The 16,397-nt window shown below is 52.6% G+C and overlaps 1 protein-coding gene across 3 annotated transcripts; it reads right to left on the bottom strand.

Moving 5' to 3' along the window:
* Positions 1-457: 457 nt before the first annotated feature.
* On the bottom strand, positions 458-11,011 carry Nfatc4 (nuclear factor of activated T cells 4). Of its 3 annotated transcripts, XM_045154434.1 has the most exons (11): positions 10,757-11,009; positions 9,599-9,706; positions 8,617-9,412; positions 6,782-6,944; positions 6,004-6,203; positions 4,108-4,280; positions 3,534-3,674; positions 2,592-2,647; positions 2,221-2,347; positions 1,479-2,060; positions 458-829 (listed from the first exon to the last, which is right to left on the bottom strand). In XM_045154434.1, exons 1-11 carry the CDS (start codon positions 10,854-10,856, stop codon positions 762-764), a joined length of 2,514 nt encoding a protein of 837 aa, XP_045010369.1. In that variant the 5' UTR covers positions 10,857-11,009; the 3' UTR covers positions 458-761. The 3 variants fall into 3 exon arrangements, with proteins under 3 accessions (XP_045010369.1, XP_045010368.1, XP_004661894.1); XM_045154433.1 differs by having other exon boundaries at positions 4,225-4,280; positions 8,617-9,706; positions 10,757-11,011; XM_004661837.2 differs by having other exon boundaries at positions 8,617-9,706; positions 10,757-11,010.
* Positions 11,012-16,397: the final 5,386 nt, after the last annotated feature.

Genomic DNA, 16,397 nt, shown 5'->3' with positions numbered 1-16,397 from the left:
AAAGAATGAACCTCAGAGGCCTAGGCCTCCCGGGTCAGTGTGTCTGAGTGTGCACTGGAGAACAGGAGTCTAGGAGTACAGTGATGAGCTAGCTATGTGACCTCACATTCCCTCTCTCTAAACAAGAGAGTTTTCCTACCATGGATGTAAGTCAGAATCATTTGGGTAGTGGCAAGATGAAGGAACTTTTGAAAAGAGACCCATCCTAAGGCTAAAGGACCCTGAAGCCCCAGGGAGAAAATGGTGAAAAGGCCTGCTCAAGTCCCAATCTCCAACCTCAGGCCCACCAGGGCCTCAGAAGAACCTCTGTGCAGCCCCAAGCCTCCTACATGGAGGAGCTCCCTGAGATGTGACACTCCCAGGCATGCCCCATCTCCTTCCAACTTCCCAGCCATCTTGGGCCAGGGCTGGAGTAAGCGGCACCATTTCTCTCTCCAAAGAGCTCTGGAGCCTCACACACTGGTCAGTGAGCAGTTTATTACCCATCAATCTGTTCCCAGCCTTCCAGCACCATGGTCTGCACAGTCTGGACATCATCTCCCCAGTCATTTCTGGCACTCAGCCCTGGTCTCCACCATCATCCCCTATCTTCCATACTTCCCTCCCCTTCAGACAGCACCAGGCTTAGGGCCTCCTCAGCTGGAGGAGGGAGTAGAGCCAGAAGCTGGGCAATGAGAAACCAGAGTTGGTCCCAAGCTTCTGAAGCCAGCATCCCAGTTAGGAAGGCAAGGAGGTGGGCTGCTGGGGCTGTCAGACGTGGTTCAGGCAGGAGGCTCTTCTCCAGGAGGTGAAGGGAAGCCACTCAGGTCTCGGCCAATGATCTCACTCACTGTAAAGGAGGGGCAGTTGAGAGATGGAGCTAGGGCAGGTCCCTCGTTTTCCAGAGACACCCCAACCCACTATATTCCTGGCAGGTCTCAGTCTGGGACACCTCTGGGCCCTTTCATTGGGCCTCAGTTTCCTCAATGTGTCTTGACACCTATTCCTAACTAAATCTTGCCTAATTCTATCCATGCAAGTTCCCAGGCCCCTATTTCAGCTGTTTGGCTGATGTCAGGAAAGCCAGTGGCAACAGGTCGGATACAGTGCATCCAGTCGGAGAAAGAAGAGGCATCATGGGAAGGCCCCATCATCAACAATGACCACAGTCACTGTGTTTCTGGAGAGAGTAAGGGAAAATGTGTTCCACTGGGATAGCAGCAAGTCACTGACCCTCACTGAAACCCAATGCCTGAGTCTGCAATTCAGGGAACTCCACAGAGTGACAAATAAAGTCCTTCTACACTGCACACACCCTTCAGAATTAAGTTACTGAATTCAGTTGGCCACACACAGCAAGAACTTGCTGAGACCCTCCAACTGGCCCTGGGGCCACCAAGGATACCCAGCCTCCGAGCAGTCAAGCTCCAGCTTTCAGCAGACATGCAGAGCAATCTCTCACACCCACTTACATGCACAGCCCCAAGTCCTACACCCACCTTCCTCCAGTGTGATACCCTGGATAGGGACACTGTCTCGGAAGCCGCTGCCGTAGCCACCCCTGGATTTCTCCTGCTCCGGAGCCCCCTCCCCAGGGCCATAGCCTGGCCCTACCTCATTGTAGCCCTCAGCAGGTAGGGGATGAACAGTGCTCTGGGAAGGGAAGGGACCTTCAAGTGGTGGGGAAGAAGGCAATGGAGGCCGAAAGGGGGCTGGAGGTGGGAATGGAAGGCCCAGGGGAAAGGAGGAGCTCTGTCCTCTGTAAGGGTCTCCAGGGAAAGGGCGAGGAAGGAAGGAGATGGCGGGTGGGCGGGCACAACTCGTGGCACCTCCAGTCTCAGGGAACATCTGAAGGCCTGATCTGTAGGATGGTGGGGGGCCTGTCTGGGGATACAGAGGGGGTGTACTATAGCCAAAGGCTTCTGATAGGTAAGAAGTTTCATAAGCAGGGTCTTCATGGGGATAGGAGGAATAGGGGGGCCTGGGTGGCGAGAAGTCCATTTCAGTGCCAAAGGGAGGGCCTGATGTGGAGGGGAAGCCCCGGAGAGATGAGTCTGGTAGGGGCTCTTCCTTGAAGATCACTGGGAAGATGAGACAGGAAGACATACTGGTGAGGATCTGGCAATTTCTCCAATGCACGCCTTCCAACCACCTTCCCTTCCCAGGTCCATCCACCCCTCCATTCCCCACGTTGGCATACTGCACCCCTCTGCCCCCACCCCAGGTTTTCCTAGTGCACACCAGGCAAGAACTTGAAACTCTGAGTAGGACTGCGCTTCCTTCTCCCATTGGAGACATAAAAGTAGACCTGTACTGGCCGGGACACCCGCTTGTTGTTGTATTCAGGGATGGTCAGAGTCAGAGTCACCTAGGAAATAACAGAGGATGAGACAGGAAGCACTTGAGAATTTGGGGTCATCTCCACCCTATTTCTATTTCCTAAGAAGCAAAATCCATTCCCTAGAGATGAACCTTGCTGCCCAAGCAGCCAGGCCTTCCAGGACAGAATAGTTCACTCTGGCATCTACTCCCATGGTTAAGGGACCCTCTTGAGAATTTCCTGACTTCTCCCACCCTCACCCCCAGCGTGGGTATCCCAGGGACGCTGATACCTCATTGCTCTGCAGTCGGTTCACCACAGCTTCCTCCTCCCACTGCAGCTTTCCATCTGCGCATGGAGAACAGAGAACTCCAGCCTAGCTCCAGGTTCTGGCCACTGACCCAGTCCCCTGCCATTTCCCTCCTGCTGGAGCCAACATCAGATTCAAAAAGTCCTAAGCACGTCTGGCACAGAGTTCATCAGGCAGGATTTTAAAATGCCCCCAAAGTACAGAAAAGCTAACCAAGATCAAGGGAAATGTCAGGGCCAGTCAAGGGCTTAAAGGGAGTTAGTGACAGAAACAGCTCTGGAGCCTGTCCACCTATCACAAGCATCCCCTTCATGATTCTGCTGAGGGCAAAGAGCCAGGTCAAAGGGCACTTGTTTGAAGAAAGGCAGTGAGACCAGTCATTAGACCTGGAACTCTGCCAATTCTCTAACCTGGTCCCAGAGTGTTAAATTGAGCCTTGAGGCTGGAGCCCTCAATGGCAGGCACGGTTGAGGGTAAAGAGAAGCCATGGGTTAGTGGCTGCACTGGGAATCCTCAGTGTTCCCTTTCTCTACTTCTGTATCTCCATCTTAGGGCACCTCACAGGTTCTCACAATCATAGCTGTGCTTATGGACGAGCCCAGGAGAAGCTGGGAAGGCATGAGTCCCCTCTTTATTTCATGTGCTTTATCTACGTGGGGGCAACCATCTCAAAGCCAGCACCTCTTTAATAAGCAGGATGTATGTTTCTTACATTCATCTCCTCAACATTCTTAATGTTTTAGATTTTGTCATGTCCATCTCCCCCTGAAAACAGACAGTACAAATGGGGTGAGATGAGTAGTTTATCCTTCTTACAGATAAGGAAACTGGGGCTCAATTGGCTAGTTTAGTGACAGGGCCAGAGTTTCACTTGCCAGTGTCAAGGTCTTCCTGCCTGCCTTCCTTTCCTAAGTGAGTACTCACCAGGGCCCCTCTCAATGAAAACCACTTTGGAGTCTGGCAGGAAGTTGGAGCCAGTGAGCACTAGTTCCTCCCCTCCTCTCACAGAGCAGGCACTGGGACTGTATGCCTCCACTTGGGGCAGTTCCTGGGCGGAGCGCTGGGCTGCAGAGCAAGAAAGATACTGGCTGTGCTGGGTACAGAGAGGACAGACCCCACCCTCTTTGGAATAACTGCACCAGCTTTGATGAGGGAGCACCTCAGTGGCGGACACAAAGGTAACCAACATTGTCCATGGAATCGCTCTGCCTGGGTAAGGACCACTCCTGAAGCAGAGATAAATGAAGAGGAAGGCCAGAGAGTAGTAACCCAACAAATGCACAGGCCATGCCCAGGAGGAGAATTACAGGGTCGCTCTGGGCCAACCCCAAGAGAGAGTCTAGAGTACCACCTTCACCACTCTCACATCCACGGTAGAAATGAGGGCTGAGTCTTCTATGGGGTTACCCAGTGCACACAGGACACGATGTAGAGGAGGGTGATAAATTACAGACAAGAGAATTTCAAGACAAAGAGAATGGCCAGGGCCTCTGCTCACAGCACTCGATGGGCACTGACGCCGCTTGCACAGAGATGACTTTCCCACTGCCCTGAGGCACGTGTACTCGGAACACGAGCCTCACACGTGTGTTTTTGCGTCCGATGTCTGTCTCACCCTTCCTCAGCTCAATGTCTGAATTCCGAAGCTTCAGGATTCCAGCACAGTCAATGCTGAGGGCAAAGGATGGAGAGATAGTAAACCCTCCAATCTGAAGGCAAAATGGTGAAACAACCTCGAGGAAGGATTTCAGTTCAAGGCCCTGGGACCATCTAAGGACTACTTTCTAATATAGACATGGTCTTTCAGAGTGTTTAGGCCTTATAAGTCCTTCCCTGGATTTAAAGAAGGCTAGAAACACAGTATGAAAGAAGAAAAAGAATAGCAGGAGGAAGAAGAAGAGGAAACATGAGGCTGGTGTCCCATGAAATGAAATGAGTGAGAGTGGGAAGACAAAATGTACAAAGTATATGTGAAGGCTGGGCATGGTGGTGCACACCTTTAATCCCAGAAGTTGGGAGGCAGACGTAGGAGGATCACTGTGAGTTCAAGGCCAGCATGAGACTACATAGTGAATTCCAGGTCAGCCTGGGCTAGAGTGAGACCCTACCTTGAAAAAAAAAAAAAAAAAAGTGGGGCTGGAGATATGGCTTGAGAATTAAGGCTTGCCTGCAAAGCCAAAGGACCCAGGTTGAATTCCCCAGGACCCCACGAAAGCCAGATGTACAAGGTGGTGCATGCATCTGGAGTTCATTTACAGTGGCTGAAGGCCATGGCATGCCCAATATCTCTATATATCTGCTTCTTTCTCTCCTAAGTAAATAAATAATTTTTTTAAAAAAGTATATCTGAAGCCAGAAATGGTTGCATACACCTTTAATCCTGGCACTCGGGAGGCAGAGGTAGGAGGATCACCATGAGTTCAAGACCACCCTGAGACTACATAGTGAATTCCAGGTCAGTTTGAGGTAGAGACCCTACCTCGAAAAACCAAAAACAAAAGTACATCTGGAGGCTAGAGAGATGCTCTAGCAGTTGAGGCCCTTGCCTATAAATCCTAACCCAGATTCAATTCCCCAATACCCAAATAAAGGCAGATACACAAGGCGGTACATGCATCTGGAGTTCACTTGCAGTAGCTGGGAACCCTAGTGTGCCCATTCTCTCTCTCTCTCTCACACACACACACACCCGCTGCTTGCAAATAAATAAATATTCTTAAAATATTTTATTTATTCATTTGACAGAGAAAGAGAGAGAGAGAGAATGGGCGTGCCAGGGTCTCCAGCCACTGCAAATGAACTCCAGACATGTGTGCCCCCTTATGCATCTGGCTTATGTGGGTCCTGGAGAATTGAACCTGGGTCCTTTGGCTTTGCAGGCAAATGCCTTAACCTCTAAGCCATTCCTCCAGCCCTAAATAAATAATTTATTTTTTTTTTTTTTTTTTTTGAGAGTGACAGACACAGAGAGAAAGACAGATAGAGGGGGAGAGAGAGAATGGGCACGCCAGGGCTTCCAGCCTCTGCAAACAAACTCCAGACGCGTGCGCCCCTTGTGCATCTGGCTAACGTGGGACCTGGGGAACCAAGCCTCGAACCAGGGTCCTTAGGCTTCACAGGCAAGCGCTTAACCGCTAAGCCATCTCTCCAGCCCTAAATAAATAATTTTTTAAAAAGTTTATCTGGGTCCTTTGAGTGCATCTTTCCTCCCCACCTGAGAGGAGGAAAAAGGGAGGAGGAGAGGGCTGGGGATATAGCTCAGTGATAGAGCACTTGCCTAGAAGGATGGAAAGTAGCTCCTAGTGATGATATCTAGCTCTGCTGGAAAAAGAAAGAAGTGGACCTCTCTGATCCTGAATACTACAGACTGAGAGGAAATTGACCAGGAACTTACTTGGCAGCCATGTTATTCTCAGGAAGCAGGGTCATCTCCAACACTTTGGTACCACTGACTACAGCTTCATAGCTGGCAGTGGCCACCATCTTGCCAGTGATGCGGTGCACCTGATAGAAGGCGTGAGGCCTCAGGTTCCTTTCATCAGCAGTACCAATGAACATCTGTAGGGTTAGTGGCTTCTCACTATAGCCCAGGAGCTGGCAGACAGAAACAAAGGACACCTAACTGAAAGCCTCACTGTTTACCCTTTCTTCACCCCTGGATTTTCAGTCTACCAAGGGGTGAAAGATAAACGGTATCATAGAAGGGATTCCTATGGAGGTGAGGAAATGGGGCACCAGTTGTAGTGAAAAGGTGGCCTGAAGTTCATAGTATTATTTTTGGAATAAGGTCCAAACTGGGCTGGGCAAAGAAGGAAGAGCTTTCAAGACAGACTAACCCAACTGAATATAGAGAAAACCTAACTCCTTAGGCCCCAGCTGAAACCCTCCCCCACATCTGGCAAGCCACCATTTTCCAGAGTAGACATGAGGCTGCTGTCCCATGGGATGAGTTGAGTGGGGGTGGGTGGACAGAAGAGTAAAAAGTATATCCGGGTCCTTGCAGTGCACCCTTCCTCTCTCAACTCCAGCCCCTCCCCCACACTGCCTGCAGGGTCAGAGCTGAGAAGGAGTGTGGGAAAGGGCAGTGCCACGAGTCTGTACAGCTGAAGCTCATTTGCAGGGATCTGGGATGAAAGAGGAGAAAAAACTTAAGCCTGTCCCCTGCCCCTTACCTTGACCACAGGGTGACCACCAGGTGCAGCTTTGACAGCACCTCGGCTGCCCTCTGTCTCATAATGGGCTCGGTGGTGGGCTCTAGGCTGCACTTCAATCCTCAGCTCCAGCTGCTCATACTGGCTGGGCAGAGGCCAGTCCAGTGGGGGTAGGGCAGAGGTCCTACATAGGACAGAAGAACACGTGGGTCATCTGCAAGCATGATTTTATCAGGACCACACTGGGTCTGAAAAGGAGAAGGGGATATGGGTGTGGGAAAGAGGAAATCACAGCAGAAACTCAAAAGTCCAGAAGCAGAGGGAGCTATGATACAGAACTTGAGATGAAAGTGTAGAAGATGAGAACACCCCTGAGAACTCCCAAGCACTGAGCACCGAATTTGGAGTTGAGGTTGGGAGGCATATTTACCAAGATACAGAAGAACCTCAAGTCCATGCTAATCCTCAGATTTGGCTAGGCAGAGTAACGTACAGAAGTGCCATTTCAGGCCAGAAGGGGCATTAGACCCAAGCCTCTTGATTTTACAAATAAAGAAACTGAGACTGTTGGGCTGGAGAGATGGCTTAATGGTTAAGGCACTTGCTTGTGAAGCTTAAGGACCAAGGTTTGATTCTCCAGATCCCATGTAAGCCATATGTAAAAGAAACTGAGACCATAAGCCTATGGCAGAACCTAGGACTGGCCACATTTTGCTCCCAGGCAGCTCACCTCCCTCAGTTGGGCCTGAGCAGGTAAAGTTACAGGGGGCTAAGGAGTTTCAAATGGGGATATTTTTCCTAAACTGTACTTCCAGATGTCCTCTGCCAGTTGGTCTCAACTGGTAACTGTCCCCCAGATGATATTTGGCATGTCTAGAGAGATGCTACTAATATTTATTTGAGTAGAGGTTAGGTAAGTGGATAAACCATCTTATAATATCCAGCACAACCCTGTACTATAAATTACCCAGCTCAAATATCACTGTTGTTGAGGTTGTAAAACTCTAGCCTAGAATAAAAGAAAGAAAGAAAAAAAAAAAAGCTCTGGTCTATGGAAATTCTAGAAGTCCCAGTGTTAAGGCTTCTTTCCCTCAGAAACTTTTCTGGATGGAGCCTCCTCTTAAGGACTAAACCTAAGTACTAAGTAGTCCTAAGACTCCTGAAATGAGGCAGACTCTTTAAGAGTAGAAGAGGTAGAAATGCAAGTTTTAATATTAATTCTTTGACTTGCAAATATATGCAGTGTTACATTAGGAAGTATGCTGGTAAGCCACTAAACAAAGAGTTAAAGGATTTCTTGCAAAGAACACAGGCCTAGCACCCGTCTAAAGAGCCAGAGGGGAAGGCTGAAAATTCAACCCAAGTATACACCCATCCATCTGCCAGGGCACAGCTCGGAGTGTGGGAAACCCTACGCTGAAGAACAGTGTTACCTTAGAACACTGTGGGGTGGGATGGCAAGGCTTCTTCCTCAGCACCGGCTATGCACTCATAGTGGCTCATAAAGAGGAACATTTTTTGTTACGGATTTTCTGTTTGTTTTTGTTTTTCAAGGTAGGGTCTCCTTGTAGTCCAAGCTAGCCTGGAATTCACTATGTAGCCTCAGGGTCACCTCGAATTCGTGATGATACTCTCTGCCCCCAGAATGCTGGGGTTAATGCGTGCACCATCACACCCAGCTCGGATCCTCTTTTGAAAATGTATTCTCCTTACAACAATGTAGGTGGCAGTGGCCCTATGGTTACCTTACCTCTTACCACCTGGAACTAGGATCTCTCTTTAATCTCAACCGTTGACCCTTCTGCTCCCCAGGTGAAAGACTGAGAAACAGCAGTCGTGCCAGACTTGGCCCTCACCTGAAGATGGGGCTGTGTCCCCCAACCCGGGCCTTGGACCAAGCTAGGGGAGAAGGCACTGCCAGGTAGTCCATGCCTGCCACCTCTTTGCGGAGACCTCCAGAAGGAGCTTCTTCTGTTCCTGAAGGCAGTTTCCCATTGCACGAGGCAGGTTCCTCAGACCTAGGCAGGGCCACTGCCTGCTCATTAGAAGTCCGTCGCGTCTTCTGGGGGATGCTCTCCACTGGCGGGGCCCCTACGTAGTCAAAAGGGCCTGGGGAGCCGGGATCCCGGGTCAGAGGTAACGGAGGTGGTGGAGGTGGCTCCGGCCCTTCTTCCCCAAGGCTGCCACGACGGGACAGAGCTGGGGAGGCTGAAGATGGGGTTCCGGAGCTGGAATAGCGCCTCTTGCCACAGGGCGAGGCAGGTCGTGGAGAAGTTGGGGTGGGCCCAGGAGCACTGAGGAGCAGCCAGCTATCCTCTGGTGCCCGCCCTCCAGGGCTCGGACCGTAGAGGCTCCAGGGATCCTCCGGGGTCCATGGCCTGGGTGAAGCTCGGGGCGAGGGCAATGGAGAGCCCAGGCCAAAGCGAGATGCGGCCTCATTTAGCTCAGACTCCACTTCGTCGCAGGCTGCATACAGGGCTGCCTCGTCGGAGGCATCCGAGAAGAAGCTCCACGAGGACAGGCTGCTGCTTCCAGGGCTCGGGCTGAAGAAGGCGCCCCCGCCCTGGGCCCCTGCCTCTCGGTAGCCCCCAAAGCCTTCTGGTGGGGGGTAATCTCTGGGAGAGCCGTCCCCCCAGACATCAGGGGCGTCCTCTAGCGGGGCCGGTGGGTCAGGCGTGGGAGAGATGGATGTGATTCGGATGCTGGGACACTCTAGAACACGTCCGCCCCCAGGACCCCCAGCACCTCCTCCAGGACCCCCCAGCCTCACCGACCGGGCCGGCTGGCTCTCCCAGGTGCCAGGTGAGGGAGCAGGACGGGGCGGGGGTGAATGCATACCCGGCCGAGGGGGTGGAGGTCGGGGAATACCAATAGGGGTAGCGCCATAAGGAGGAGGCTCCCCCAGGGACAATCGGCAGCATGGTGGGGCATCCTCTGAGTCCAGCTCTGTCAAAATGGGAAGGCGGGCAGAGGGAGATGGGGAGAGAGAAACTGGTGAGATATCTAGGGTTCTCTGGGAGCCAAACCCCAAATCCTGCTATGCTCAGCTAGAAGGGGTCTCCTATGAGCCCTACAGAGCCAGGAGACAAAGTTGGACGTCAGAAGGTGGAAAACAGATGCAGGCGTGCCAAGCCTTTCACCAAGCACAGAACCTCACGCTTGGAGCCCCTGGCCCTGGGACCTAGGGTACCAGAGGGGCGGGTCTTCAGGTAAAGGTGGTAGGTTGGGAGGGACTTGGGCCAGACCTGGAGGTGTTTGCCGGTGCTCCAGGCTAGGCTGGGGGCCACTCACACATGAACCTAATTAGCCGCCGTTCTCAAACCCCCAAATGGTGCTGGCAGGAACCCCAGTTGCCATCGCAACCTTGGCCTGGGGTGGGGGTGGGCAAGGCTGTGGTGACGAGGGGAGGTGGCTCCTCCCTCGCTCCCCCCCAACCTGGAGGCGGGGGCGCAGCCGAGGGGGTGATGCGTGCGAGGCCCAGCCAGCGAGGAGGGGCAGCGGGCAGCTCCGATTCCGTGCGAGCGGCAGCCACCGCCCCCGGCTCGATCCCCGCCATCTGCCTCTCATTGCGGCCAGACGAGAGGGGGAGGGGCGTCCTGGCCCGGCTTGAGAGCGCCCCCAGACTCAGACGTCCTCTCTGCTGGACCAGGGCTAGGTCGGCAAGGGGCACGCTCCAGAGCCAAACCTCCTCTTCCCCTGGTTCTTGGGGACGCCGTTCCCTACCGCCCCCCAATCCCAGTGACAGTAGGCCTAGCCGGGAGGCGGCGCGCACCCAACGGCACCCCTACCCCCACCCCCACCCCAATCACGACCTAAAAAGGAAAAAGTGGCGCTCTGGCCCCCAGCCTCACTTCCGCCACTAAGTAGACCCCCCAACACCGCTCAACCACTTACCCCCTTCTCCGGAGCTCCACGCCCTGCCCTAAACTGCCCAGACTCAGATCCCCAGCCCCTACACTCACTGACCGCAAGACCCCTTCCCAGCCCCGCACTAACCTTCCCCAGAGCCCCCCGTGCCCAGCGGGGGGGCCTCCTTCTCCTCCCCGAACACCAGCTTAAATTCCAGCTCCTCATCCTCGCAGCTTGCCGCCCCCATGGATCCGGCCAGAGCCCCCAGGTCCCGGCCTGGATGGGAGGGGGAGCGCAAGAGGCTGCCGTATCTTCACACGGGTGGCTCCCTCCCTCCTTTGCTCTAAGACGCCCCCTCCTCCGTCGCTGCCACCTCCCTCCGGACGCCCCCTCGTTATTATAGAAACTTTTCCAAACTTTTTTCCCCAAACTTCTTCAAAGCACCCCCCAGCCTGTCCCTGATTGGCTACCCGAGATGCTCAGGCCCCTCCTCCAGGGATGAGATGGGAAAAGCACGCGCCCCTAGGCCTCCCCCACTCGCTCTCCCTCCCTTAGTTGTCTCACCAGTCCCACCCCTCAAAAAGAAAAAAACACTGAATTGGAAAATGGTCCCTTCGAGCGTTATACGACCCTAATGATGCTTATTGGCCCGAAGTTGTGACAGTCATTTCCCACAGAGCCCAGTCCCTGAGCCATTTAGTCTAAGCTGAGGGAAGACAGAGAGGTCTCCGGCGCAAGAGCCTTAAAGAGGCCACCTTCTGGGTCCCCGGCGTGGCGGGCCCACAGAACAGCCCTCCTAGAGTTCTGAGACGGGTGTAGCCGGCATGTCACAAGGGAGGGCCAGCCCTCCTCTCCCGCCAAGCAGGGGCTCAGGCGGGCTCTCAGTTACACCGGGGACAAGGCCTTTCCTTCCGAGTCTCGCCGAAGCCACTTCGGCCTGGGCCTCCACCCCTGGGGTGAAGATCTGCGGCCTGCTCCGCACGTTTCTCGGGGCTCTCCGAGCTGTCCAAGCGCCCACGGCCGCTGATGGGCCCGGGTCCAGGCCGGGCTTTGTGGCTGCCCTGGACCCGGCTGCCCCGAGAGGCCGTTAATTAGCCAGTACAGGAAGCTGGCTCTGCCCTCCGAAGAACTGTCGTCAAAACTGAGTCGCGCTGTCCGCGGCGTTTCGCTCCGCCGCTCTAAACTTCCCGGCCAGGTTTAGGAGGGGCCCCGAGTTGAAAGGCGGGCAGGCCGGGGAAGGACACCTGTCACCTGGGCAGGGGAGGAACGCCCGGGCTGGAGTGTGGGACGGGGGGGCTGGGGCGGAGGGAACCTCGGGGAGGCCGGGGCTGCGTTCCGCGCCCTCCCGCCCAGCAGCTTCAGACTCCTCGGAGAGCCCTCCTTCCCGGGCTGCCGCCCTCCCCCGCCCGCAGCCCGGCCTCCGCAGGGTTAAGCGCGGGCTCCGGGGTCAGACGCTTCCACACTCGGGAGCCGGCCCGCGGCCGCGCCCGTGACGCTAATGAGAACCAGGCTGCGCGGGGCAGGGGGAAGGGGAGGCCGGCCCGCGGCGGCGCCCCTCCGGCCCCAGTCCTCCCTCGGGCCCGCCTGGGGCGCCCCCGGCCCCCGGGGACCCCAGTGACGTGCGGAGCTGCCCGACTGCGAGCCCGGGGCCCCCACACTGGAGGGGCGGGGAAAAAAGAGGTCTGGCCGGCGGCGAAAGGAAAATGTTCCGTGGCCGAGCGGAGAGACGGCCTGCTTGGATTTTGCCCCCTCCCTCTTCTGGTCTTCTCAGGTTTCATTTCCCTTCCAGCTTCATCTCGGAAATGAAGGGCAGACCCACGGGGAGAGGGCGCGAGGAGCCCCTCGAGACCAGCCACCAGCCAGCACCCCAGGGAAGGGGCGAGAGGTGGGGGCCAGGGAGAAGGCCGGGGCCGCAGACCCGGGCGCCCGCCCAGGCCCCCGCCCACGGCCCCCCCGCAGCCCCTGCAAACGCGCACATTCTTTTCAAATGTCACATTTCCTTTGATCCTGGGCAGCGGTTCTCGTGCCTGGCTCAGCTTCTGCCCCGCCAACCGCCTCCCTCGCCCTCACCCCACCCTCCTCTTTGTTTTCTTGGAGGACGCCCCTCCTCCTCTCATCTGGTAAGCCTCAAGGGCTGGCTTCGACTCTGCTGGCTCTGGCCTGTCCTACTAGTGACTCAATTTCCCCACTGTGGTGTTGGGGCAGGGAGGGGGCAGAAGGACGAGCAGTTTGGCACAAGTGAGGTAAGAGTCAGGATGGCTCAAAGAACCAAACTCTGTGGTGTCGCGTGGGGGCACCCTCGGCTGTGCAAACCCTCCCGTCTGTGTGGGCGGCTAGACAGGGGTGGACCATGTGACCTCTGACATGCCCTGGAATATGAAAGCTGGTACTTATAGGTTTATGTTACCCTTTCTACCTCCTGACGACTTCCCCCGCCCCCTTAAAACAAAAAACAGCTGCCCTTTCAAGTTCCTGGTTTCTCCAGATGCCTTGTGGTGTCTTTAGCTCCTCTGCCCCCTAGTGCGCACACCTGAGCACAGCTAGCTTGTGGGTTTGTGGCACGCTTTGGTTTCCTTGTATTTATGTATGTACTCGCTTTTATTTTTGAGACAAGAGCTCATGTAGCCCAGACTGGCCTAGAACTGGCTATGTAACCCAAGTAGGCCTTGAACTCCTGATTTTATTTTCACAAGTATGATTCCACAGACTTGAAAGCGAAACTTGTTTTTGGTTGTTTTTGTTTTTTCAAGATAGGGTCTCTTTCTAGCCCAGGTTGACCTCTCAGGCTGGCCTCCAACTCACAATGATCCTCCTAACTCAGCCTACCCACTGCAGGTGCGCGTCACCACACCCCACCACTAACTTTTTTTTTCCATTATACAAAATGCATTCTTTAAAAAAAGGGGGGGGGTCTATCCTTTTTTAAAAAATGCACGCGCCAGGACCTCTGCAAACAAACTGCAGACTCATGCTCCACCTTTTGCATCTGGCTTTACGTGGGTAGTGGGGACTCAAACCCAGGTCCTTAGGATTTCAGGCAAATGCCTTAACTGCTGAGCCACCTCTTCAGCCCAAGACACATTCTTTTTTATAATTTTTTGTTTATTTATTTGTGTGAGGGGTTGTGAATACTAAGATCTCTTGTTCCAGCAACCAAACTCAGATATATGCACCAGTTTTACATTGGGCTTTACATAGTGCTGGAGAATACAATCTAGGCTGACAGGCTTTGCAAGCAAGCACCTATAACTGCTGAGCCATCTTCCCAGCACCACAAGATGTGATGATTCAAACTTGGCAAAAATATGTAATTGGCCATGATCATCCTCTGTTTTGTACCTCAGGCTGACCTGGAATTCAATATGTAGTCTCAGGGTGGTCTCAGACTTACAGAGATCCTCCTACCTCTGCCTCCCATTAAAGGCATGCACCACCACACCTGGATACATCTACTTTTTAATTGACCTTCTGTCCCCACAGTTAATAAATGACAGCTGAACCTCATGGCAGTCCTGTAATCCCAGTGCCAGGAAGCTGAGGAAGAAGGATTGGCAATTGGAGACTGTGGTAGTTTGAATAATTGTCCCCAATGTATTCAGTGTTTTATTAGTTTGTAGTCTGGGAAGGAAAGACTGCAGAGGACGTTTTTGGAACTAGGCTACTGGTGGTATAAGGGCTGGCTGTGTTCTACTGCCCAGGCCCAGAGAGTTTGATCAAGGTTAAATTTGTAATGGACTGATGTACTTGGCTAAAAATAATTGGACTGAGAGATTTAAGATTTTTAAGCTGGAAAACCTCAAGTAAATTAAAATTACAGGCACTGAGACTGGTCCTAGGTTACTGAACCTGGTATTGTCAAACACATTAGCAATCTTAAAGAAGATGGCCCAACTGCTTTACATTGAAACAATGGGAAGGATGCCTGAGGAAAGACTATCATAGAATGTAAACTATTTTGAAAAGAGTTGACTGGAGAAGGAACCTGCTTTTCATTGTTAGGATTTCTTTCATCCCTGAATTAAGAATATGGCTGTGTCCTGCACACCTGGTGTTGGTTTCAGAACCATGAAAAATGCAAGGAGTGACTGTGAATTGCACAGGGCTCCAGGAGCCACTGCTGAGATGTAGCATGAGGCAGGGCCTGATGCCGTGATAGGCTAGAAGAGCCTTTGGAAGATGGACCATGGTTTGCATGAAGACCTGAAGATGTTTTGGATACACCAGGACTGTGCAAGAGGTACCATTGAGCACACTGTTGTCCTAGGATGGAAGTCTTCCCTGGTGACTCTGCCCAGCAGGAGGGGTGGAACTGGAGAATCTGGAGACTATCAGTCACTGGTTATATTGAACTTGAACTGCAGAAGTTTGATGGTGGTTGAGTTTGCATTGTTTTAGTCTCTCCTTGCTATGCATTATACTAGTTGAAAATGTGCCTTTATATGTTAGAAGTATTTAACTTGTTTGATTTTACAGGACTTAGGATCTTAAATTGGTCAAAACTGTGGGGACCTTTGAAATTGAACTAAGTACAGTTTACAATGTATGATGGTTATAAATTTATTGGGGGCCAGAGGCTAAACTTGGTAGTTTAAATAGATAGCCCCCAATAATTCAGTGTTTTATTAGTTTATAGTTTGCATCTGCAGCCACCTGGATGGAGGTGGTGTCACTGGGTGTATCTTAAGGTATGGTGGTGGGTTTGAGATGTCAATCTAAAGATATACAAAATGTGCCTAGTTCCTGAAGTGTGCTGTGCTGTGTGGCTTTTAGGCTTGTACTTATCTCTCTGTGTTTGGTCATGTGAAAGCAGGCCAGCTTCTTCTGCCATTATCTAACTTCCCCTGGATCTGTAAGCTTCAATAAATCCCTTCCTCCATGATTGTGCCTGGTCTGGAAGTCCATCTCAGCAAACCTAAAGCTGTCTGCTACAGAGACCAACCAGGTTGTGTGGTAGTTTATATTGATTGTCAACTTGACAAGTCCTAGATGCACGTGTGAGGTGCTTGACTTGGTCAGTTGAGGTGGGAGACCCACCTTAACTGTGGACAGGGTCCTGAACTACATAAAAAGGGGAGAGCTGGCTGAGCACCAGTATTCACTCTTCTCTGCTTCTTCACTGCTACATTGATGTGACCAGCTGCTGCCACAATACCATGATGGACTGTAGCCTGGGACTGTCATTTGATATAAACCCTTCCTCCTTCTCCCTTAAACTGATTTTGTCAGGTGTTCTGTCTCAGGCAGGCATGGTGGTGCACACCTTTAATCCCAGCACTTGGGAGGCAGAGGTAGGAGGATCACTGAGTTTGAGGCTAGACTGGAATTACAGAGTGAGTTCCAGGTAAGTCTGAGCTAAAGTGAGAACCTACCTCAAAAATAAATAAATAAAAATAAAAGTGGTTGATGTAAGGTTTGGGAGTGACCAAGACCACGCAAACCACTCTAAGGCAAAGACGAAAGCTTTTATTCAAGAAAAGCATGAGCTACCAGGGCTGACTCATAAGAGGAGCACAGCCAACCTGACTTTTCAGGTAGTGGCCTTTTTTAGTTGGGGAAAGGTGAGAAAAGTAAAAGAATTCACTTGTTAAATTGAATAGAAAAGTTAGTTCCTTAGGCTGGGTATGGTGGTGCATGCCTTTAATCCCAGCACTCTGGAGGATCACCATGAGTTTGAGGCCACCCTGAGACTACATAGTGAATTCCAGGTCAGCCTGGGCCAGAGTTCCTTTAGGGGAGATCATTACATTTATTATTTTAAATATCTAGGGTGTGACAGCAGAACAGTGAC

Source organism: Jaculus jaculus, chromosome 7, assembly GCF_020740685.1.
Source record: "Jaculus jaculus isolate mJacJac1 chromosome 7, mJacJac1.mat.Y.cur, whole genome shotgun sequence".
Lineage (NCBI taxonomy): Eukaryota > Metazoa > Chordata > Mammalia > Rodentia > Dipodidae > Jaculus > Jaculus jaculus.
The sequence above is the reverse complement of the archived record's forward strand: the minus strand, read 5'-3'. Positions and strand labels throughout refer to the sequence as shown.